At 29.7% G+C, this 25,899-nt stretch overlaps 2 protein-coding genes across 7 annotated transcripts in view; one reads left to right on the forward strand and one right to left on the reverse strand.

Annotated features, from left to right (window-relative positions):
- Positions 1–3,509: 3,509 nt before the first annotated feature.
- Positions 3,510–25,899, forward strand: part of LOC126748276 (protein qui-1) — a 174,913-nt gene continuing 152,523 nt past the window's right edge. For 2 of the 6 annotated variants that reach the window (XM_050457392.1, XM_050457390.1), the window contains exon 1: positions 3,510–3,576. The gene's annotated coding sequence lies outside the window, so the exon portion shown is untranslated. Of the gene's footprint in view, positions 3,577–3,635; positions 3,688–25,899 lie in introns of all 6 variants that reach the window. The other 4 variants (XM_050457388.1, XM_050457391.1, XM_050457389.1 and 1 more) reach the window with 4 other exon arrangements.
- Positions 22,071–24,038, reverse strand: LOC126748277 (protein SHQ1 homolog). The gene has a single exon (XM_050457394.1). The coding sequence runs from the start codon at positions 23,882–23,884 to the stop codon at positions 22,394–22,396; it is 1,491 nt and encodes a 496-aa protein (XP_050313351.1). The 5' UTR covers positions 23,885–24,038; the 3' UTR covers positions 22,071–22,393.

Consider the following 25,899-nt stretch of genomic DNA (forward strand, 5'->3'; position numbering starts at 1 on the left):
TGTTGTCCATTTACACGAATACATACCCTTGGAATGTCAATAGACGCTATTGTTTAATTTTTTTCCAAACACACAACATTTTGATTTGTCTGTATTCAAACCTAACTTGTTGTCACGGAGCAAGTTGAACAAGTTGTTCTATATTCATATTACAAACCATTTTATCGAGGTTTTTACCCACTATGTACAACATGGTATCGTTAGCAAACAACACAATATTTGATTGTTCAGTAACGCTAACCACCTCATTAGCTACGTTTTCAATGCGTATACCAAATATTTATTACTTAGATCAAATGACGTAACGAAGAATATTTTTTCGGTGTAAATGGCAGCGCACTAAAATTTGGTACACGAATTTGATACTTACCCAAACAGAAAACTTTTGAAGTACCAAAATGACAGGTTTGACATTTTATTGGATGTTAGCTTTGTGCATAAAAATAAAGAAGGAAGAGAAGGATAAGCTTAAGTCTTGAAAAAAAATGTATTAGTTTATTTTTATTATTTTTAAACAACAATAACACTTTTAAAAATTTGGAGGTTATGTCCTATAATTCTTTGTCTAAACTAACATACTCCCTTCAACTGACACTTTGATCCTAGAGATAATCCTGCACTAATTTAACCCTCAAAATCAATCCTCCTAAACAGGGCTCTACTAAATTAAAGTAGTCCATCATTTGATCGATGGACTTAATAAATCCGCACGTTGTAAAAGTAGCTATTGATTTAGAGCAAATACAGTAATGGACCTAAAACCGTTCCTTGAGGAATACAAATCACTTAAGACCTTTGGACAACCAACTAACTTCAAATGTTCCGTTCTACCAAAGTTTACAGAATATACTATACAGTGCATCGATAACGTAGCGAATAAATTCAACAAAAATCAAATGGACCGTTTCTAAAAAAAATGCTCGAACCCGTCGATTTTAATATTTGGTTTAGGGTTTTTCTACGTAGAAATTAAATATACAGGGTGACTAAAAAAAGATATGACGTCATCAATATGTTTTTTTTTAATGGAAACCACTATTTTTTAATGCAGAATCAGAAATAATGCATTTTTTTACAAAGGGTAATGTTTACATAAAACATTTTGAACGAAAAATAATGATAAAATGTAAAATTAAAAAAATACATATACAAAATTAAATATTCGAATTAAGCACCGTTAACAACCTGAATAACCAAGGCGATTTAAAAATTCTTTTTGAACGTTGTCAATAACATCTGAGTAATGTTTCTAATTTCCTGGCGTATCTGTTCTTTTAAATCTTCTAAACTCGCTGGTTTAGTGACATACACTTTACTTTTTAAGTATCCCCAGAAAAACTAATCGAGGGGAGTTACATCTGGCGATCTGGGAGGCCATTCAATGAACCCTCGTCTATCCAACGATTTGAAAAAACTTTAACTAGATAATTACGAACGGGTAAAGCATAATGTGGCGGGGCTCCATCTTGCTGAAAAAAAAGATCACGGTGGTGCATGTCAAGTTCTTCCAAATCCGGATACAAAGTTATCAGAGCGGGGATACATTTTGAAGAAAGTCCAAATACCTCTCACCAGTGAGAGTGTCATCAAAAAAGTATGGTTCTAAAACTCTTCCTTCCACTATACCGCATAACACATTGACTTTTTGAGGGTGCTCTGTATGTTATTCTGTGAACCAATGCGGGTTTTCGGTCGCCCAGTATCGACAATTTTACAAGGGTGGAACTTTGCTTTTTTCAATATTTTAGGTACAGTAGATCGCGATAAATTAACATTAGAAGCCGTGTCTGTGATTGTGGCTTTGGGATTATCTTGGACAGTTTACAGAACGTCAAGCTCATCTTCTGCAGTTATTGAACCCCGACCAGCTTTTTGAGTATCCCGAACATGCCTAAATTCACGAAACTTTACTTCAACTCTGCTTACCATGCTTTGGCCAATAGGCGACCGATCAGGATGAGTTGCATTAAACAACTAAACCACCCCCTTTTGAGTACGCGGCATATCTCCGAAACCAATACGCTTCGATTCTTTCACGTTCAGTTAATAAAACGCAGGATGACACTGCTTTCGCCTCTCAAAAAGAATAAACACCACTTGCACACCGCAAATGTAAAAATACAAATAGTTGCACCAAAATACATTCACTTTTTTACACGGACAACGACAACAACAACTTAAAAACCAAAATATCACTCAAAAAAGAAATTCCTTAATTTAAGCCTGCTACTTGTACTACACAAATTGTACATTAAAAATGATTTGGGTCATAAAAACTTAAAAATTAGGCTGACTACGCGTACGCGATCCTGCAATATCAAAGCCCACAGGATGCCTTAGTGCCGCCATTATTATCAAACAGGATTGTTTAACTTACCTCTGAATGTTTTAGTAATATTTAATGGGGCATGGATCCCCAAGTTTTCAACAGATCATCTATTGCTAAATTATTAAAAAAAACCCTTTCAACTAGTTTGGCACAATCAAAATCAGGAAACACACTTTACATAAGAACAACGCAAAAAGGTAGTTGAATAAGTGTACCTGGTCTCTTGTTTTAAGTATTATAAGTATTTCTTTAATTTTACATTCTATCATCATTTTTCGTTCAAAATTGCTTATGTAACCGCTATTTCATTAATTGTACCGTATTCTTTATAAAAAATGCGTTCTTTCTGATTGTGCATTAAAAATGTTGGCTTCCATTTAAAAAACATATCGATGACGTCATATCTTTTTTTTAGTCACCCTCTATATTTAATTTCCACATATAAAAACCCTAAGCCCAATATTAAAATCGACGGGTTCGGGCATTCAGAAACGGTACATCCATTTAATTTTTATTGAATTTATCCGCTACTTTACTGTATAGTAAATTCTATAAGCTTTGGTTCGACTTTAAAAGCTTCAGCTGCAAATTTTCTTGACATATCTGCATTTACTGCGTCTACCGGAGTGTCCTAAAATGGTGTAACTTTATTGAGTTTTTTTTTTGATATCAAAATTAACGTTTCATATAGAGACCAATAATTTGTAAAGAAATGTATATGTCTCTTTCTTGGTTAAGTCTCATCTGCGCTAAGGAATCGGTTTCTGGGGATGATGTCCTGCGGCACTAAATCAGTTGATGCCGATGACGCATAGTTAAAGAAAGTAATCGGAACTATAATAATCATTAGCGAAAAAAATGCAAGAAAAATCTTTCTTATATTTGATAAAGGGAAATAAATAATATTTGACAAAGAAAAAGTAAAAGAAAGGTAGGTATCGACTGGTCGTCAATTTGTAACCTAAGAGTAACGACGTATTCATAAAATATTGATAAGGTTGGTTCGGCAGGAGCAAGTATAAACATGGGGGGCATTAAATTTGACAAAAAAGGTATTTATGTCCTAAAGAAAAATGGGTTTTGGGACCAGGTTTCTCCCGCGGTGCGCACGATCAATGTTAGCCTCCGGGATCGTGTGATCCTGTCTCTTGATTTTGCCGTTCCAGTCATTCTGCTTATCCTGTTTCGTTCGCGTCTCACCGTGTCCCGTTCTGGATAGAAAACTTCGTTTTCGCGCGTCGCTACAGGTAACTTTTCAAACTTTTCAACTATTTATTCTCAAGACCGCTGGTTTATTTACTTGTAGCCAGCCCCTTTCTGCATGCTATTTTTAATATTTTAAATGTTTGGTTTTACAGGTGAGTTCACTTTTAGAAGCCTTTACATTATGTTTATTTATGTATTTATTAAAGAATAATTAATGCAAATACATAAAAATTTATTTATATTATATATGTAAATTAAACTGCTGTATAAATTTTATTATGCGGTTCAAGGATTCACTGTTTATAATAAGCACAATATTACTTAATTTTTATTCTATCAGGACTTAAGGTTTACGTCTTAAAGATATTTACTGGGTGTTTGATATAATATACATATCAAGTTTATTTAGTGCTTTTTAAATATGAAGGAGAAATTTAAATTGGTCATCTTATTACCAAATAAATAAGACCAATGGCGGTTTCGACCCTTGAGGTACTCGCTACAATAACATATTTTTCTTATGCATTTTAATATTCATCTCAACAGTGATTTTTGTGATTATTAGAAAAAGCTTCCCTAATCGTGACAAAATACTTATCTCAGTTCTGATTTTGTCAATTGGAGCAAACTTAAATCAGGAAAACGCAAATGTGATTATAGAATTTGTATATAGATATATTTCTTAATTTACTTGTGGTGTCTCGAAAAATCGTATTGTAATTCTATCCCGACAACCCTGTACATTTTTTACAAAAGCTCGGGCGCGTCAATTTTTTCGATGAATTTTTTAATACAAGAATTTAAACATAGGGTGCAAAAATTAAAAAAAAAAACATTAATAAAAAAATCGTATTCACAGCAAACTTTCGAAACACCATTAGCTATTAAACAAAATCCTAGGCTATTGTAAAAAAACAGTCCCGAACTGTCACCGGCGATATATTTCTTGCAATGCATCTCTTTTGCGCCCTTAATATTTTCAGGCCGAACTAGCATCTATGTATGTTTCTTAATGCAGCCCCATAAAAAATAGTCTAGTAGATTTAGATCTGGAAATCTAGCCGGCCAATTCATAGTCCCCCCGCGCTCTCCCTATTCACTTGTTGGGAAGGACTTCATTAAGATACTGCCGTATCCTTCTTTCAAAGTGCTCAGGATCACAGTGTCCTGTTGAAACCATATTTGCTCATGTTGACCATGTAGATTCTCTTAATTTGGAAAGATAACTTCTAAATGAGGAATTAATTCTGAAGATAAACAATCTAAATATAAATCTGCAATTAGGTTTCCTTCAAAAAAATGTGGTTCTAAGATCCTTTTGTCATACTGGGTATTTTTTTTGAAATCCAGCGTGGGCTCTCTTAAGACCAGTGATTATAATTTTGTTTGTTAACTTCTGTAAATATTTTATTGCCTAAAAAAATTTGAATTTGCTCGCATATAGGTATTTTCACAGAATCCTCGGTGATTTTCTGGACCATTTCTAAGAAGTTCTTGTACATAGGAAACTTTAAAGTGATGATAACGCTCTTTTTTTAAAAATCTAAATATCGTCGATTTCTTGCAAAGACGTACAAAAATGTTCTTAAAGTGCTAATCTTCAATTTAACTTATCTTCTACAATATTTCTTTTTAATATCACTTATCTTTCAATATTTTTTCTAAGTGTCGCTTACCGTGGATTGCGTTATGTTCATATTTGGATATTTTTCGATAAATAGTATGCAAACTGCGCGCTGATTTCTTTTCATATCACCATAACCAGCCATTCTTAAAATATTTTTCTACCATTTTTTATTACTTAAAATGGTCACATTTTAAGTAATAATCGTTTTATTGTGGTGACACTAGTTGATATTAACGTTGATAGTATACCTTTTTAAGATATGCTTTAAAGCACTACGTTCCTTTATCTAAATCTTTTGATACACCAAAAACAGTTAGATTTAGGTATAGGACATTATACATAAAATATGCCTAGAATTTTACGTAGAATCGAAATTTAAAAGATTATATAGGGTATTCTATTTGAAAAAACAAAGTTGGTTATGATGTTTCTTTTTTCAGCTACCCTGTATACTAATTTTTTACCGAAAAATACGCAAAAAAAAGTCGATAGATCCGAGCGTCTTTGAGAAATATACAGGGTTTTCGAGAAAATCATTCTTTCGAGACACGGTGTATATGACAAAGCGTTTCAAGAAAAACCTACTTGAAAGGTAAAAATGACTTCAAATACCTAAAAGGAAATGAAGTTCAAAAAAATATTGAAAACTAATCAAAAATTTTACGATACTTTTTTTATTTCTTCCAGGCATTTAGGTACTTTTTTAAAATCTTCCAGACACTTCAAAAATATAAAAAACATGCTTTAAATTGCCTGAAACTCAATGAAAACTTATTTAAAAAGTAAAAATGTTATTAAATGTCTGAGAGGAACTCAAAATGACCTTAAGAGTTCGAAAAAATATTAAAAATTTAACGAAAATTTGATGTTCATTTTTTTTTCAAGGCATTTAAGTACTTTTTTTACTCTTCTAGAAACTTCAAAATTCCCTGAAATTCAATAAAAAACTTTTTTTTTAAAAAATGCCTTTTAAATGCCTAAAAGGAACTTAAAATGATTTCGAAAGTCCGAAAAAATAATGAAAATTAACCGATAATTTTTTTATTTTTTTCTAGACATTTATTATTATTCTTCCAGGAAAATATAAAAAAAATCCTTAAATTGCCTGAAACTCAATAAAAACCCATTTAGAAAATAAAAATGGCTGAAATGAACCTAAAATAACCTCGAAAATCCGAAAAAATATGGAAAATTTGACGATTAGTTTTAATTTCTCACAGGATTTCATTGAATAACTTGTGAATAAGTGATTTTATGTAAAAACGTTAAGAAAACTTTTGTGTGGAGCATTAAATTTGTTGATTAGTTATTAAATTTCACAATAAAAAAAATATCAATGTTTAAAGCTTGATTATTCAGAAATGGCTTGCCTGGCGAAAATTTTTAAAGAAAGGTTTTTTGTAGGAAATTTATTTTTTATAACCCTAAAAAATTTTCTGGATATGTTTTTAAACAGAATTTGAATCGGCATCGAATTACGTTACTTAAAGATCTCAATGGTCTTATTTTATTTATAAATAATGACGTCATCAAATTCGACGTTTTGTCTCTCTAATTTGACCAAAAACATGGCCTACAATATTTAACGGTTTTTAACCATCATTTATCGCTTTTTGAGAAATTTGGAAATATAGTCTCCAAGGCATAAACCTTCAAATATCTCAGTTCCTAACGGTTTTCTCACAAAACCGGTAGAGTGCTAGATTATAGATCACATATTGCGCTACAGGAATGTTTAATGTAATTATTTTCCAAATCAACGGTTTTTGAGATATTTTCAGTTTTGGGAATAGAGTCTCCAAGACACATATCTTAGATATTATGTAATGCATCAGTTCTTTGTCGATAAGTCATTGATAAAACAATCCCTTACACCGTATCTGCCCCATAGAAATTCTTTTAATTAATATTACAACTAGTTTTAAAGTAAGATTTACTTTAAAACAAGTTTTTAAACAACGTTTCGAAATAGTTACTTCCGTCATTTTAAAATGAAGTATTAAAGTACTGCCGCCTTTTAAAATATTAAAATTCATAGCGTTTAATAAAAATTTTCCTTCCGTGAAAAATTAATAAGCTCCATATATTTCCGTTTATATTCCTTAAGGAAAGGGGAGAAAAATTAAACATTTATAGTTCAATTTATTTTTATATCGCAAAGTTCTTTGCCAAAGAAAATGAGGTTAATTTGAAAAACGTGCAGTCGTATTGCATTTGATCGCATCGAATACAGTTTTACCTTTAGTGAAATATTCTTGAGAAACTCACTATATACAGGGTGTTTGAAAAGTAGACGTAGATATTTCAATGGGTGATTCCTTGTTAAAAAGTATGAGAAAAAGTTTCTATAAACATGGGTCCGGAAATGCACAGTTTTCAAGATACAGGGTGATAAATTTTTTTTTAAAATATTATTTTTGTATTAATAATAAAAAAAATATTCACTCGATTCTTTTGAAATTTGGCAGTATTACAGTCCCGGGGGATATCTTAGCAAATATTATTGGCAAAAAAATGTACGCCACTGCCTTTTTTCAACTTTAATATTTGTTATTTGATTAAGCATTTAAAAAGACAACTTTTTCGCCTCTTGTATTTTTTTCGCATCTCACTTCGTTTCCGACAAGCAAAAAAAATAAATACCGTTTTATTGCATGCCACTGGACAAAATTGGTTTATTAATTTTTGGTAAAAAAATCACAGGTGCCTTAAAAAACAAAAAATCATTTTTGCATGGAGATCTGACATTGACAAGTGTCAGTTCTCCTAGAAAAATAATTAATATTAATAAAAAATTAATATTTTAAAAAAAATGTATCACCCTGTATCTTGAAAACTATGCATTTCCGGACCCATGTTTATAGAAACTTTTTCTCATATTTTTTTACAAGGAATCACCCATTGAAATATCTACGTCTATTTTTCGAACACCCTATATAGTGTCACTCAAAAAAAAAAATAGGTTAAGTCAAATTAAATCAATATACACGGTGATTTAATTTAGTGAGTAAACTTGATATAAAAAAAATTGTTTTGGGCTCATCTTACTGTAATCAAGACACAATTGAGAACCATAATTTAAAAAAAAACCTAAATTATTCAGTATTTCTTATGGAATATAAAGTATTCTAGTCCAAATATTACACCACACTCTTTCCAAAAAATCTAGGTGTCATATATAATAAAGTGCTCCATCAATATCCTATTTATATTCCTTTCAAAAAATGTGTTATTTAATCCACTATGTCCAAAAAGGTTGTGTTTTTATTTATAGCGTTCCACGGCCAATAAAATGGCATAGGATGAAAATAATTCAAAATGTTTCTTATTAATAAATAAATGAATTTTCCGCTTTGGCTTGTTCTACTGGAAAAATCCGGCTTTGCCCAACATTAAAGTAAAAACTGCCGTGTTCAAAACAATTTATATTAAAATTGATTGATGACAGCAATTTTAACAATGGCCCTCATTACCATATAAATTGCCTAATTTTTGATACTTTTTCAATATAATTTTTTTTCAAGGTTCATTATATAATGTTAAATAATCGGGGCGATAAATCATTCAATCAGGTTTTTGTTTATATAAGTAAATTTAATCATAAGTGCAACATCTGCAATGTTGTAAAGCAAATAACCTTGAAACTGAGCCGTTAAATAAACCGAATATAACGCACGCCCAAAAAAAATGTGGAAAACCAGAAAAACATCCGGAAAATCGTAAAACAAACTAGAAATTATTATTCTTTTGCTTACAAAAATAACCGATCAGCAAACAAAGTTTCGATAAATCCCACCAATACGAAACTACCCGAAAATAAAAAAATTATTTACTCTAACTGGCAGAGATTTCGGTATCATTTGTTTTTATATGTTTTCCTTCTGGCAGCTTAAATAAATCATCTAGAAGAAATTAAATATTATACGGTTTGCTAATAAAAAGTGATTATTTCAATTATTTTTATTGCCTGTTTAGGTCTTTGGTTGTTATTATTATGTTAAAAATAAGGAATGTTTTTCATTTTCTGGGAAAAAAATTTTAATATTCCAAATGCATTAATATTGAATTGAATAAGTGGATTAGAATAACAATTAGAGTATGCCAAATATTGTTTATAAGAGCCGTTTATCTAGGCGGTGTCTAGTGTTGTTTCATAACATATGTCTTATATATGTTACACCTGATGCCCAAGAAAGCATTGCCGGAGATTTAAAATTTGATTAAAATAATCTCTAAACATAATTTTAATCAAAGGATTAAATTAAAATCCTTAATTATTTAATTAAATTCAATACAAATGTACTTAGATCACCAATATATAAAAATCTTATGTTTATATCGATGCACATACCGTTCGATACAGTTTTCGTTTCTATAAAACACCTAAAAAAAGTATTGTTAGAGGAAAAATATTTGATTCTGTGGTAAAACTGTCATTTGCAGATGATACTATCATTTTGTTCAAAAACCTGAAATAAGGTAATAGATTTACCTTGAAGGGAATTGGCCAAAACTTAAGAATGACTTGACTATAATTTAATAATTGCAAATCTTAAAAGAAACTAAATGTATTTTATTTTGTTTAAATGATCAAGGTTATTAAATTCATATATTATTTATGATTTTAAACCTCCCTGATGCTTGTGTCTCAGAATGGGTATCATCACTTTCTTATTTTCTGAAATTCTGAACATTTCTTTAATCTTTCAGTATAAAATAAATAACAAGACAAATCATAGCCTAATAACACAAATCTACAAATCCTTCTCTAGGCTTACTGTATTAGATACTGGTTGCCAGCATACAGTACAATAAAGCTGAAGCACTTTCTTTCATGATTCATGGGTTTTGGAAATAGGTTACCACTGTTGTCACCAGTCGAGTTGATCGTTGACACTAAGTCATCATCCCAGACAATGTCCCCAGTTGCAATAAGGACACTTGTCATCTATTTGATTTATTTAATTAACTTCATTACTTTTAAAATAAATTGTATCAAAGAGATTTAATTTCTTTATTTTTTATAAATGAATAGAAAATTTTGGCCAAAGGTAGCCAGTTTTTTACTATCACAAAATTTAAAAATAAAGTAAGTTACAATTTCATTTCTCTATTACTGCTACATTAATCTTAAAATTTTATTTTAGCATATAACAAGTATCATTTCACTACGATCCTCCATTATACTCCGATATCAAATTTCTTCGTCTACTCTACTTAACTCCTGTGCTGCTGTCTGATAAAATTATCTGTTTCTTATGTACAAAAAGCATCTTTATGATACTAGGTTCCAGATCGAAATTTTAATAATTGTATTAGGGAATTTAACCCATAGTGTTACTTACATAGGTGGGTTATCATGCCTGAAAATCGTAAAAATATTCAAATTTAAACTTTCTTTACCGTATTTTATTTCTGTATTACTATCTGAATCCCGCTGATATTGCATTTTTCTTACATACTTTACTTCACTTTATACGACAAGCATCATTTTACTACGATATACTCCATGACACTTGCATTTCAAACAGTTCAAAAAATATTAAATCTTTCAACTTTCCATGTATTGTCAATTTATATAAATACCTTTTACTAAATTACTTTATAACTATATATTTTACTTATGTATTCCAATTGAATTAAATAATTGTATTTGATGATGTATTAAGCAGAGTAAGGATACCTCACCTGGTCTGGATGGTGTTAAGTACCTTATGATACGTTGCTTACCAAACAATGTCAAGGAGCTTATATGTAATGCTTCTACAAAATTATGTTAAATCATCAACAAAATGACTAACCTTGTCATTCCCATTCTTTTTGTAAATAATATACTTAAGATTTTAAATGATATAGTCTTCCTTCGACTATATGATAAGCTTATTGGACCTCAAATGACGAGCACGGACTTCCTCAAGGCCTTAGACCAGTGCTTGCATGTCTTAAACAATACTATCAACGACTGTTTTTATTTTCTGTAATTTATTTTCACAATAGTGGTTTTGAAGTGGCTTGTTGACAGAAACTGGAGAATAACTATTATACCTAAGAAGACTTAGTGAAACTTCGCCTTTTTAACTCTGACATTGTCAAACACCTAAATTTACCTTTTTTCGAGAGTGACTATGAAGATATTCTTTTGAATATAAATATTTTAATACCTACCTACTGAGGAAATCCGGAATATATTAATAATTTAGTCAAAAAGATCCTGTACCAGCACCAATGAGGTGTCTTGCTTGGATAACTAAGCCTCCAGTATCCAGACAGCATTTTATATTTAGACTCAATGTCCTATTTAAAGACCTTAAGCAACAGTATTAAAAAATATTGCAACGATATTGTAAACACCGAGAAACCAGCTGATTCTCCGTCATTCTGGAATGACACAAGTGGCACACCGTACGACGTCTCGACGGTTGGCGAAAATCGTCCGGAACAGCGTTCTATAAGGAGTATATAAGGAGCCGCATCGCTAATGGTTAGCAATTTAGTGAAATAAAGTTCTAAATATTGGCGCGAGATATAAATAGTTGTAAATAAATACAGTAAAAATTTGATCATGTTTTTGTAGTGTAAGTGTATAAATAAATTATGTAGTTGACTATTTTTGATTGTTTTAATTCCCATCTAACGAACCGAAAAAACGCTTTAATGTATACAAATCCAATTATTTTTATTGCAAAAAGTTTAAATTCTAATAAAAAATTACAACGGGGTATTATTCTGCTGGGTTAAAGGACATTCCGGAATTCCATAGAATCATCTAGCTAAAGAAGTTATTAATAAAGGCGTACCCGTTTATAAATTACAATTCTATAACATATTTCCTTGCCTTAAGGAATCTGATAAACAAACAAAGATCAAAGTTGGTGAATATAGAGCCAATAACTGTAATTTTTATGCAAAGACCAACTCTAGTAAGAGTAATTATATTACGTTTATTAGACTTATCTGTGATCATGGTAGTGTACAAAAGGTGAAGGTAGTTGAAAATTCGTATTGTGTAATATACAACTACTGTTGACAATCTAAACCATTTGAATGTCAGTCAAATCAACGGGCCTCCGCTTTTTTAACCAAAAACTGGCAAATTTGAATCTGCTATTAGTAAATATATTGAAGGAAGACAGTAGAATTAACCATTTATTAGTTTATTTTATACAACGACGTAACGAAAGATTTAATGGAGTTTACCTTATGTAACAATCCTTACCTTCCTGATCAATGTTGTGCGTACGGCTTGAAAAGTGTGCCTAATCTAAATTCCCTTAAATAGTGTAGTACAGTAGATAACATAGAAAATACATATAGATTGTCGTAATGGCCGAAAGCCATATAAAAAACAATAAAAATAAAACCTTTTCCTAAATTTTAAATTCATCCACCGCACTGTATTCAACATTCATCTTTTGGGTATTTATTTGCCAAATATTTACATTCTTTCCTTTCAATTTTAGATCAAACATGTTACCTAAATCAGTTAGGTGTTAGGAAAGTAATTTTTACTGCTGCGATAGTTTACACTGCGTTCATGTATTATTTTCATAGCAATTCTTAATCTCACCATAGTCATCAAAGTTATTGTTATTCTAACCTAAATATTTTTGAAATTTTATTACAATCGAAAAATGTAAATTTATATACGTATATATTATGTACGAAAGCAGACTTTGAACCTGTATGGATAAGCATTTGCTTAAAATGAACATTATTCAATTTCTCCGGAGATGACTAAAGGCATTAATTCAGCCCGTATACTTAGAAGCAACAACTGGTGCATTATTAAATTTACATTAGGTGCTTTTTAACTTCGAACTTTCTTTGTTCCTGCTAATATTGTTTTTTAAATACTTTCCTACACTTTTTCTTTGCACGACTTGTTTTTATTCTTTAATTTGTTTCCCAAACGTTCTCTTATTTAAGGTTGACTTGACTTTTTAATTTTAATACTGCCGAACTTTAAAATTTCGAAAAGGCTTCTTTTTTACCTGATAGGCGAGTAATGAGATTAAGGCATCAAGAAAGCGTTTCTAAAAAAAAATGCACCCACTTAAGTTCGGCGGTATTTTCCTTACGACTGGTAAGAAAGTTTGTCGGACTTCAATGTAGTTTTAAAGTGAGCTCGGCAACTTTTACGAGATTTTAAAACTTCCAGATGAAACTAAAAATTTTAATTTTTAAGCTTTAGGGCTTTGTTTTGCTCATAACGAAATTGATTAAAACGTGTCTAGTAGCATGAAATTGTTTTATCTTTTATCGCACTTTAGGGTATTTATGAACATCTTATCATAGATAAACATGAAAATGAAGTAACATTATTTTTGTTGTTTGTAAGTTAAAAAAAAAATCTCTTAATTTTTTTCATTTTTAAAACGTTATTTAAATCATACTAAATTAATAATAATAATATTGTCAAATAACTCTCAAATTAACAGGATACCGATTTTAAGGTTCTTGAGTTCGTATAGATCAGCAGGCTGTGAGCAATCAGACGCCTTGCAAAGGTCTGTATAAATCTATCAACTTGATAACTGTTCTCCAAGAGTGGATGATTAATATATTTTAAGAGATTCAACTCTGATGGCTTGTAAACTGCTCATTTATCAAATTAATTCGTCTTAAATTAACGATTTTTTTAAAATCTGATTATGACTTCTTTTTAGCACGTAAAATTGGTTTAAGGGTTATAGGCTTATTCTTATCGCTTTAACGTTCAGAAAATTTGTATTAAAATGGTTATGATAAGTCATCGGTATCAATAAAGATTTGTATTATGATCATTAAATAAAGCTTATAGTAAATATAAGGGATTATCGATTCTAAATTATTGATTCAGATAACCTTTATCGGTCTAGGATTTCTGGAAGGAATCAATAAAAACTGTTAAAATTGACATAATCATTTTAAGAAATCAATAAAAAATTATGCTTTATTTTTATTAAATTTTACAAGTTAGTCTATACGTATTATGTATTCTTTTTACTTAAATATACAGGGTGTTATGGTGATGGATAGTTATCTCTGCAGTGATTAGAATGTCATTTTTTTAATTCTTTTCATCCGCCTAAAATTACCAAGTATTTATCTCAATTGTGATTTAGACACTTAGTAAACAATACCAGTATATTGATTTATTTTAACTGACAGTGATTTAAAATTTTTTAAAAAAAACTTTATTTAAAAGGAGATTTTTTTTTCTATTGACTGTTCTACCATCCAAAGCATAAAAGTGGTTAACTGACATTTTTGTCAAAATTGAGTTTTTTACATCAATGGATTCGTTATGGAATTCTACGTGTCTTATTCTTTTCATTTAAAAAAAAACATATTATTTAATAATAATGAGTTTATTTAAGCATAAAAACAAAAGTTAAATAAAATAAGTAGGTAATGAATAAACAAAAGCCCACAAAAGGTTACCCTTGTTCGTGGAAGATTTAGCATAATCTAAAAAATAAAAAATCAATAAAACAAAACAACGAGAAATAACAAAAACAATAAAGGAGATAATAAAAAAAATGAAAGTATTTACAGCTAAAAGATTTGCAATCGATAGATAGATATACATGTATTTATAAAAACTAATTATATTACATTTAAAAATATTGAAACTAGTTACAATTATAAAAATATAGCGCGACAAAAACTGACCGATTGATTACTTGCGTTTTATTCTTCTTTCTCTTTAATTTAATTTAAAGCTTTATTTAGAAGTTTTACATGTATATAGTCTAAATTGGGTTTTATAAGAATATTACGTTAAGTCAGAATACGGGGTTTAAGTGTCATATTTAGGTTTTTGGAGTAATATCCGGGGTTCTCATTCCCTGATAGAAATATTAAATAATCAATTTTTTTATAGAGGGTGTCCCGAAATTACATCGCAATATTTTACCAGCCGCATCTTTGTCTAGAAATAAGACAAAAACTTTATATACAGGAATCAGTTAATTGTTTTCATGTTACAATGTGGTTTATAACTCCTATTGAAGATGGTTTTTTGGTAATATTTTCGAAGCGCCTCGTCGCTATTTTTCGAAATTTCTATCATATATCAATCAGTCAATCAATCAATCAAATAATAAAATGTTACTAACTAATTTTATAACATTTTATGCTAAAATGTATACAGGGTCATTTAAAATTAGTGGTCAGCAAAGATAAAAATGTCATAACTTTTTTTCTGGTTACTTTTTAATTATTTGGATAGTAAAATTAAAAAAAAAACAACATTTTTACATAAAAAAGGTTTTATTACGTTAGAAGCTTCTGGTTTCAAAAAAAATTATTTTTAAGTTTTAAGTAAATCATGACTTGGTATTGAAAAGGTAACTATGTATAAAATAAAAAATAGTAGTTTTGACAGTTTGTTTATTTTGTTTGACGTTTCGATTGGCATTTTAATTATTTTACATTTACCTTGGTAAAGTAAAATAGTTATTTGTGTGAATTATTTCGAAGAAAGTCCTGGAACAAGCATCAGAACAGTGTCACGAGCCACACATATCCCCCGCTCAATAGTAATTATTTAAAAAAAATACTGCCGACATAGGTAATAATAAAAATTAAAAATATTTTTTTTAGAAAGAAAGAATGTTAAAAATACTTGTTAGCCTTCATCCTTATCATTACCAGAGAGTTCAAGGTCGAGGTGTTCCTATAAATTGGCCTCTTCGATCTCCAGATCTAACTTCAGTAGATTACTATTTATGGGGTCATTTAAATGAATTGGTATATGTTGTAGAAATTAATATCCGTGAAGAATTAATTCAGAGGATTAATTGGGCGGTTAATGAGATAAGGGAAAATCGATTTTCTATTTTAAGGGCTACTCGCGCAATAAGGCGCAGGGCAAGATTATGTCTCCAACAAAATTGCAACCACTTCGAACATTTGCTATAATTTGTTTATTTATTTTGTTTGGTATTTTCAGTTTTTTTTCTTAGAAAATAAGTTCATTGTTTTAATTTTTCTCAATTATTTACAATTTTGAAATAAAATTTTAAACAAAGAAAACAATTTTTGATTAAAACTAAGTATTTGTAATAGTCGTATGTCATGTTTATACCTGATGATTTGCCACCTTTTTAAGACAAGTGCACCTTTTTTAATTAAAAATATTGACTCTTTTCGAATTTATTACCACAATTATTAGAAAGTAGCTAGAAAAAAAGTTTTGACATTTTCAACCTTGTTGACCACCAATTTTAATCGGCCCTGTATACATTTTAGCATAAAATTTTATAAAATCAGTTAGTAACAATAACAGTAGTATACGATAAAATTTTCGAAAAATAACGACCAGGCGTTTCGAAAATATTAACAGAAAACCATCTTGAATAGAAATTATAAAACACCCTGTAACATGAAAACGATTCACTTTTCAAGATTTCTGTATATGAAGTTTTTGTCTTATTTTTAGACAAAGATACAGCTGGTAAAATATTGCGATGTAATTTCGGGACACCCTGTATATATAAAATTTCGAGAATGTCCAAAATTTTATTTTCAAATTTTGCCTTTAATAAATAAATTGAATTTATTGTTAGGAAATCTGGGGGAAGTGAAGCATGAACTTTTGGGCTTATGTACATATAACAACGTTGTCCTAATGTAGTTTTAGCTTTTGGTAAGCAGCCAGTCAACTTTTTAATCCGTGTTGCATGTGTATGCATTCTGGTATTTAATGTATCATGTTTTTGAAAGTGCCTCATTATTAGGTTTTAAAAATATATTTGCCTTAAATCCAAAACTTTACTTTATTTAAAAAGAGAATCAGAAGCATAATAGCGATCTTTACCTAAAATTATTCTTAATATCCACTTTTGCATAATTTGTTGTGGTCTAATATGAGTTCTTAGAGTGGCTGAATTAGGGCATTGTACAGTTGCTTAAGAAATTGAATAATTATTAATAATTATATAAATGTATAAATTAAAGCTATTAAGAAAAATTGGGGTATAGTATCCATCCAACTCAATAATGTATTTTTTGAGACATCGAAATAAAATTCTCTATTTAATAGGGAAAAATCGAAAAATTTAAAATCTGTTTCCTTTAATTTAAAAGTCACTATCACAAAAAATCGCCATATATTAATTTTTTTTTAATATGTATTAAAAGCTGTAAAATTGTGGAGTAGTAATCACAGAACTCCAATTCCTTGCCCATTTTTTTTGTTTCTGCCATAGATACTTGTACAAAACATTAAAAACAATCTACCTCTACAATATACGTGTAAATTATTTAATAAAACACATAAATATTTTTCATATAAAGTAGAATATTGCTCACGCTATAATACTTAACTCTTATTATGTAAATGACGCAACCGTCGAGCAGCGGCGCGTCTATGTATACAATAAAGCAAATTACTTCTATGTACATTAGCATATATATAACGGAGATATTTTTGTTAAAAACTAATCTTAATGAGTGTGTAACAAGTTTATAAAACTTCAAAAATAAATCATATTCTTTGAGCTCCCATAAGTTTATCTGATATGACCATCTTTACAAAGCAAATTGCAATAAATCATATACAGGCGAGGGTAATATTTTTCCGTTTACAGTGGTGAACCATCCTTGTAGCATGCGATAGACTACTTAGGAACATGAAATATTATTGTTTGTTTAGTTCATGAAGTCCCACGGTTCTCGGACCATTTCTTTGCGTCCTTATTTTTTGGCATAAAATCAACGGATTATTTTGTTTGTCGTAGCAAAGAAAATTCGCCATAGAAATAAAACCTTTAAGGAAAAATATAAAAAATTTTCTGTTGTTAATTTTTATTGTTTTGTTTTGTCTAAAGTATAGCCATCCGGCCGGGAAATTTGGCCACGGACCTAGAAAACTTTAATAACACCATTTAAATATTTTTAGGCACTTATAAATTAAACCTATAAGTTTTATTTTATCTTTAAATTATAAAGAATGTAAGATATTATATTCTTTGTTTACGTTTAATATTGTTTTTTTGTTTTTTTACTATATAATTTTCAGAGTAATTTTCCTAGAATATTATGTAGAGGTCAAGAATACCTGCAATTATTTTTGTTTCAACTTATACTAAATATTGTTTATTTTCTTGGTAAGTTTCAAAAATTCTAAAGTCGGTATAAGTAGGTACAAAAAGGTAACTATAACTAAACTTTTATATGCTGATGATTGCTTTTAGAATACAGTTAGATGTTTGTGTTCGTGTAGTTCGTAAGAAGTTACTTGTTGCAAATTAAAAATGTTTCCGTTTTTTCGAGATAAAATAATAGTTAAGGCATGATTGCATTGAAACACATTAAAAATTAACTTAACGCCTCGAATAGTTTCAAGAGTGACACTAATTACTTAGAAGAAAACAAAAATTATTCTAGGAGCTTAAAACACAAGAAAGATTACCTTAACTTTCTAGGAAATCTTCAAAACTAAGCTAACTAAAGAAGAAAAATTAAAAAATATTCCAGAAGTTTGAAACACATTAAAAATTAGCTCAAATGCCTGGAATATCTTTAAGAGTGATACTAACTATAGGAAAGAAAATTATTCCAGGAGTTTATAACTCAATAAAAATTAGCTCGACTGCCTGGAATAGTTTCAAGAGTGACACTAATTAATTGGCATAAAATAAAATTTTTCCAGGAGCTTAAAAAAGATAAAAGATGAACTTAATTTCCTGGAGAACCTTCAAAACTAAACCTAACTAGAGAAGAAAAATTAAAAATTATTCCGGGAGTTTAAAACACATTAAAACTTAGCTCGACTACCTGAAAGAGTTTCAAGAATGACACAAATTACTTGGAAGAAAATAAAGATTATTTCAGGAAATTTAGACATATTAAAGACTATTTTAACTTCATGGAAAACCTTCAAAACAGAACTTTATGAGAAAATATGTCATTGAGCTTAAATGAGACACATTAAAAGTTTGGTTGGCCCAAAAAAAGTAATTTTTGATATTTATACTATCCTTCTAGAACGTGGTTTTTCAAAATATATTGCAGTAAAAAAAGCAGCACGTTTAACAAAAATACCAATGAGTACAGTGTGGAAAATCGTTAGATAACCAATAGTCCCAAGAAAGAACAGGAAAGATTCCCTCCCAGTAATAATGGTACTACTTATAACCACGGTTTGTAGTAATGCAGGAAGAAGGTGAAGAAAATTATGATGTATGTTCGATAAATAGTGTCTAAGATATTGAATATTTTAAAAGGAGGCAAGTCTATTGAAGTAAAATCTGTATTGTTGTGACGAATTCATAAGCAAGTCTATTGAAGGCAGTCACTCAGTATATTTATTTCTTTGCTTGCTTAGAAATTTGCAGTAACAACATTCTGAGCTGTAAATATATGTTTCTGAGCATCCTTGGTTCATTTTATGAATAGTCAATTTTATGAACATAGTCAACGCTTTCGGCTAATTTGTATGTCTTCCTAATGAATTTCTGAGCATCATCAAGTCCTTTTATGAATAATTGATAAATTGTATCTGAGGTATATATTAAAGAAACAAGTCTATTGACGACAGTTACTCGTTTCATTTATTTCTTTCCTTGCTTAGCAATTTGCAGAAATATGATTCTGAGCTTCAGCTAAACTTTCAGATAATTAATTTCTGACTATCCTTCAACTCATTTTATAAATATTCGCTGAATATTTTTTGAGATCTTGAATATTTTACCTACACGAATCTACTAAACATAGGCTCTGCTAATTTTGGCGCATCCTTAAACTCATTTAATAAATATTCGATGAATGGTTTCTAAGATATTTAATATTTTAAAGAGGCAAGGCGACTTAAGGCAATCACTATTATATCTTTGATAACTCAGTGATTTGCAGTAACAACGTATTTAGTTTTTGAGCATCTTCAAATTAATTTTATGAATATTCAATGAAATTATTTCCAAAGTATTACATATTTTAATGAAGTTAGGATATTGAAGACAGTCACCAAGCTTATTTACATCTTTGCTAGCTCAATGATTTGCAGTAACAACATTATGGGCCTCAAATAAATTCTGCAGAAAATTAGTTTCTGAGCATTCTCATATTCATTTTATGAATATTCGATCACTCAATATGTTTATTTCTTTGCTTGCTTAGATATTTGCAGGAACAGGATTCTAAGCTTCAACTAAACTTTGCAGATAATTAATTTCTGAGCATCCTCCAATTCATTTTATGAATATTCAATGCATAATTTCTAAGACATAAATATTTTAACAACACTAGTCTGTTTAAGATATTCACTTCGGTCAATTATTTCTTTGCTAGGGTAGCAATTTACAATATCAACGTTCTGAGCTTCAAACAAACTTCACAGATTAAATGTCTGAGCACCCTCAAAGTCATTTGAAATATTGAATATTAAAGGAGGCATTGTACTTCATACATTGTACATGAGTATCACTAATTTCATGAATACTTGATGACTAATTTTTGAGATATTGAATAGTTTACCGATTCAAGCTTATGTAAGACAGTCACTTTTCTTTCTTCAATTTCTTTTTTCAAAAAGCCTATTTTTTTGCATGTATGTTGTATTTCTTCCCTTAGTAATTTACTGCCTTTAAGTTAAATTACTTTTATTTATTTCTTGTACTGATTATATGGGTTCTACCACCATCACAACCGGCAAAAATAAATAATTCTATTTGTAGCAACCATAGAACTCATAAAATACTGATTTACTATTCAAATGACGTTAGTTTTAGTCGTAAATTTAATAAAACTAGTTACATGAAACAAACTGAAGTGTATGTCAGGAAACTGCAAATTAATTGATTACCGTTGACAAACACTTTACATTCTTTCATTAAATTTGTGTGCGTTGGACATTTTTTGTTCGGCCTGTTTATTAAACAGGAAAACCTCTCGAAGTGTAAAGAGCCTATAAAATTGATTAGTTGCCAATATTTCACGCAAACCCCAGTTCCTCGCTTTTTAATCAGGAGTTTACGTGCTTTAATCAATATTTAGAACTGTGATAAATAACTATAAGGGTATAACGAATTCAGGTAACAGACCGCCATAAAATGTTAAAATGCTTAATTTGTATGTGTGTTTTTATGTTTTACGTTTCACTTTTATTTAACATGATTTACTTTTATGATGATTTGAATCCAGCTGATTAAACAAATTTAACACGAGCATATTGTGTTATTTAGTTAAAGGGAGTTAGTTATTTTGATTAGGCTTGTATATGGACTATGATATACGTATTAAGACTTTGGTAATTTACTTTATTATTGCACGATCTACCACCCTAAAATATACGCTTATCGTGCTGGTCAACTAACAGTAATTTGCAATAATTTTATGAGGCAAAATTGTAAGTATTGAAGCATAAATAATCCTTGTTGAATGAGAGAAATCATTTATAAAAGGTAAGTGCGTGGTTAGGGATTTTAAAATATAAAATCATTGGATATATAAATACGGTTAAACGGTGGACTTCCCGTACTTAAGGGGAGCCTATAAAAAATACCTGGATCTTAAATAGGGAAAATATATAGAAGAGGGTTTTTCCTCCATAATTTCTTAAAGAGTTTTTAATTAAATTTCGAAGTTTAAAATGTTTGCCAGGGGTGTTCTTAAACTGAAATTCATATTTCAAATTATAAATTGTGAAAGTTTTTTTATAGAAAAATATACTCCTTGTTAAATTCAATTTTAGTACAGAATCCTATTAACTTCATAAAAAAATAATTCAACTAATGCTAGAAGCCTATTTATAAGGTAATGATGTTCTGGTTTCCATGAGTTCTGTGTTTTTGAACATCTTATTTCTTCCCAAGTCAGTTATTTCGAATAAAAATTTGACAAATAGCTCCTGACCATATAAAAAACAATTACCATATATTTTTAGGGCCAAAAACTACCCTAAAACTCAAAGAAACACCCCCATACTGTAATAAGTTTATTATCTTGCATATTTGACAGCAGTTCGCAAAAATGCACTTCTTTGCTTTAACATTAATGCAACTTAAATTAAATTATTGCATGTAACTGCCCTGGACAAGGTTGTAAATATCAAGTTATCAGGTATTACCTTACATTTAAAACTTATACTTTATACTTAAAAGTTTAAAGTAAAAAAAAAATTAAATAAAACTTAAACCTATAATTTATACTTAAAAATTTAAAATAAGAATAACGCAAACTGAAATAAACTCAAGAACACTTCTGGTGAAAACTCGAAAAAAACTAATAATATACTAACTAGCTTTTTACAACGCTGTTTGCTGTACCTGAATCACTAAAGAATCTTCGGTGTCCGAGTCAGAATCACTGGTGTACTCTGAACTGGATGCATCATCTGAGCTGTCTTCTGATGAGCAATCTGAGTCATCGTCACTGTCCGATACATTCTCCCTTATAATCATCCCTGCTAACTGATTGTCTTTAACAAAACTGGTTTCAATCTCTGTCAAATTTAATCCTAGGTCGTCCTTAGTTATCTTCACATCAAGAACTTGGGATACAAATAATTTCCATAAACTTGAATCCCATTTCATCATGTAAATAATGTAATCCTTGACAAACAGCTTGTTCAGAATGTGCCTTCCACAGTCATCACAAAGAATATGATACATGTGAATCAGTACTTTGATAATATATTTTTTATTAATTTTTAAAAGCTGTTTAACATCATCAAACACTTTCTGGGATAAGTCAAAGTTCCTGTACAGAGGATAAATGACACTTCTTCTGAATGCTGCGGTAAAAGCTTCTTTAGGTGTTTGATAAGCATCAAGCCAATTTAAGGTTGCTGCTAGTTTGGTAATAGTCCATCCTGACTCAACATTGCCTTCATAATTTGTGATACGCTGATCATAGCAATAAGCAAACAAAATATCTGCAAGGCCATTAAAACAATAGTTAATTTGGTTCAAGGATAAATTATATTGTATATTAGGCAGATCTTTCAGAAAGTCAAATTCGTTATCAGTGTAGTAGAAAGGCTCATCATCTACAAGTGGAAACTTTTGTGCAATAAGCTCACAAATCTCTTCATTTTCTATGAAATCCGCAAGATAATGTTCATCATTAAACTTCTCTTGCTCATGCTGCAGCCTAAGGTTCCTTCTCTCCGCTAACCCGACTTTGCAAGGATCAATGGCAAATACTTCATCAAATTCCGAACTTATTTGGACAACATTTTTATGAACTCTCAAGCCAAACCCAAAACCATATTCTAACACGTCTTCATTAGTAGGTTCCTCTGAAGGGACTTCCATAGACTCTTGACATTCTAAGAGAATTTCTATAGGCATAGATCCATCATTGTCAATAAAAACAAATTCTAACAAGTCTACATCATCAAGTTGCTCTGAAGCGACTTCCATAATTGATGTAGAGTTCCACTCTTGACTTTCTGAGAGAATTTCGATAGGCATAGATCCATCATTGTAAGAAGCTTCAACGCTTGGTGTAACAACGTTTGTAATCAGATCAAGGTCCTTGAAATATTCACCCTTGTTCTTCTTAGGACATCTATGAGAAAACTCACCGGAATCTGTGTCAAGGGTTGTGCGCATCCTGTCATCATCCAAAATTTGGCCAGGTAATGTTAATCTTAGGTAATAAGGCTTACAGACAAAGAGAAATGTATTGCCGTCAATATCAACGTCCAATTCTCCTAAACTGCAGTAGGGTGCTTGTATATTGATGGTAACGAACTCGTCGTCCTGGGTCAGTTTATACTTTGGGAGTATCATCGTGTTTTGTTATTCAATTGTAAAACTTTTAACAGTAACTACTGAGTGATTAATTTAATTTTAACAACTTTTCAATAAATCACAAAAATGTAAATGCGAAGGTTAGAGCCACTTTTATTCACAAAACACAAAAATATGTGGTGGTTGCGTACAAACTGATAGAAATTCTGCTGACAAATCAGCTAGCGTCCTCTCGCTTGGCAACGGAAACTGTTGTAACTAACTTGACAGTTTGATGTGTCTATTTGGACCAATCAAAATGGTAGAACGGCGTGGCCAAATTAAGGCGGGAAATTCAAATTTCATTTAATAAGAAATGTTTTAATTTTATTATTTAACCGAAATACCCAGATATTGATCAGACTAAAAATAAAACTCTTTAGCTTTACATATCTAAATGTGTTAATTTACTGCAATAATTAATTAACAATAGTGCACATACTACATAATATCAATTATTACAAAATGGAAATAAAATAATGTTTTCCTTTAATACACTATTTAATTTTGTTGAACTATAATATTAAGAAATAACTTAATTGAAAGACAGATGACTACATAAAATAAAAGGAAAGTCTTAAAAAAAAACAAGTTTATTTACAGGAAAATTTTAATCAGTTTTTTAATTGTGGAAAATAAAATGAGAGGCCAGACACTTTGTAATATATATTTATAATATTCATGTTAAAAATTAAATATTTAAAAGAGGAAACTTCTTCATTGAAGCCGACTGTCAATAAAAAAAGGTAATAGTTATAAATACAATCACATTTTCTTACTAGAAACCTGTAGGAAAACAAAGTTATTAATTTAAAATAGCATTCTTAAAACAATCCCAACCCTCTCGTTTGGCAACGGAAACTGTTGTAACTAACTTGACAGTTTGATGTGTCTATTTGGACCAATCAAAATGGTAGAACGGCGTGGCCAAATTAAGGCGGGAAATTCAAATTTCATTTAATAAGAAATGTTTTAATTTTATTATTTAACCGAAATACCCAGATATTGATCAGACTAAAAATAAAACTCTTTAGCTTTACATATCTAAATGTGTTAATTTACTGCAATAATTAATTAACAATAGTGCACATACTACATAATATCAATTATTACAAAATGGAAATAAAATAATGTTTTCCTTTAATACACTATTTAATTTTGTTGAACTATAATATTAAGAAATAACTTAATTGAAAGACAGATGACTACATAAAATAAAAGGAAAGTCTTAAAAAAAAACAAGTTTATTTACAGGAAAATTTTAATCAGTTTTTTAATTGTGGAAAATAAAATGAGAGGCCAGACACTTTGTAATATATATTTATAATATTCATGTTAAAAATTAAATATTTAAAAGAGGAAACTTCTTCATTGAAGCCGACTGTCAATAAAAAAAGGTAATAGTTATAAATACAATCACATTTTCTTACTAGAAACCTGTAGGAAAACAAAGTTATTAATTTAAAATAGCATTCTTAAAACAATCCCAACCCTCTCGTTTGGCAACGGAAACTGTTGTAACTAACTTGACAGTTTGATGTGTCTATTTGGACCAATCAAAATGGTAGAACGGCGTGGCCAAATTAAGGCGGGAAATTCGAATTTCATTTAATAAGAAATGTCCTAATTTTATTATTTAATCGAAACACCCAGATATTGATCAGACTAAAAATAAAACTCTTCAGCTTTACATATCTAAATGTGCTAATTTACTGCAATAATTAATTAACAATAGTGCACATACTACATAATATCAATTATTACAAAATGGAAATAAAACAATGTTTTTCTTTAATACACAATTTAATTTTGTTGAACTATAATATTAAGAAATAACTTAATTGAAAGACAGATGACTACATAAAATAAAAGGAAAGTCTTAAAAAAAAAAACAAGTTTATTTACAGGAAAATTTTAATCAGTTTTTTAATTGTGGAAAATAAAATGAGGCCAGGCATTTTGTAATGTGAATTTATAATATTCAAGTTAAAAAATTAAATATTTAAAAGAGGAAA

Source organism: Anthonomus grandis, chromosome 22 (genome assembly GCF_022605725.1).
Source record: "Anthonomus grandis grandis chromosome 22, icAntGran1.3, whole genome shotgun sequence".
NCBI classification, from domain to species: Eukaryota; Metazoa; Arthropoda; class Insecta; order Coleoptera; family Curculionidae; genus Anthonomus; species Anthonomus grandis.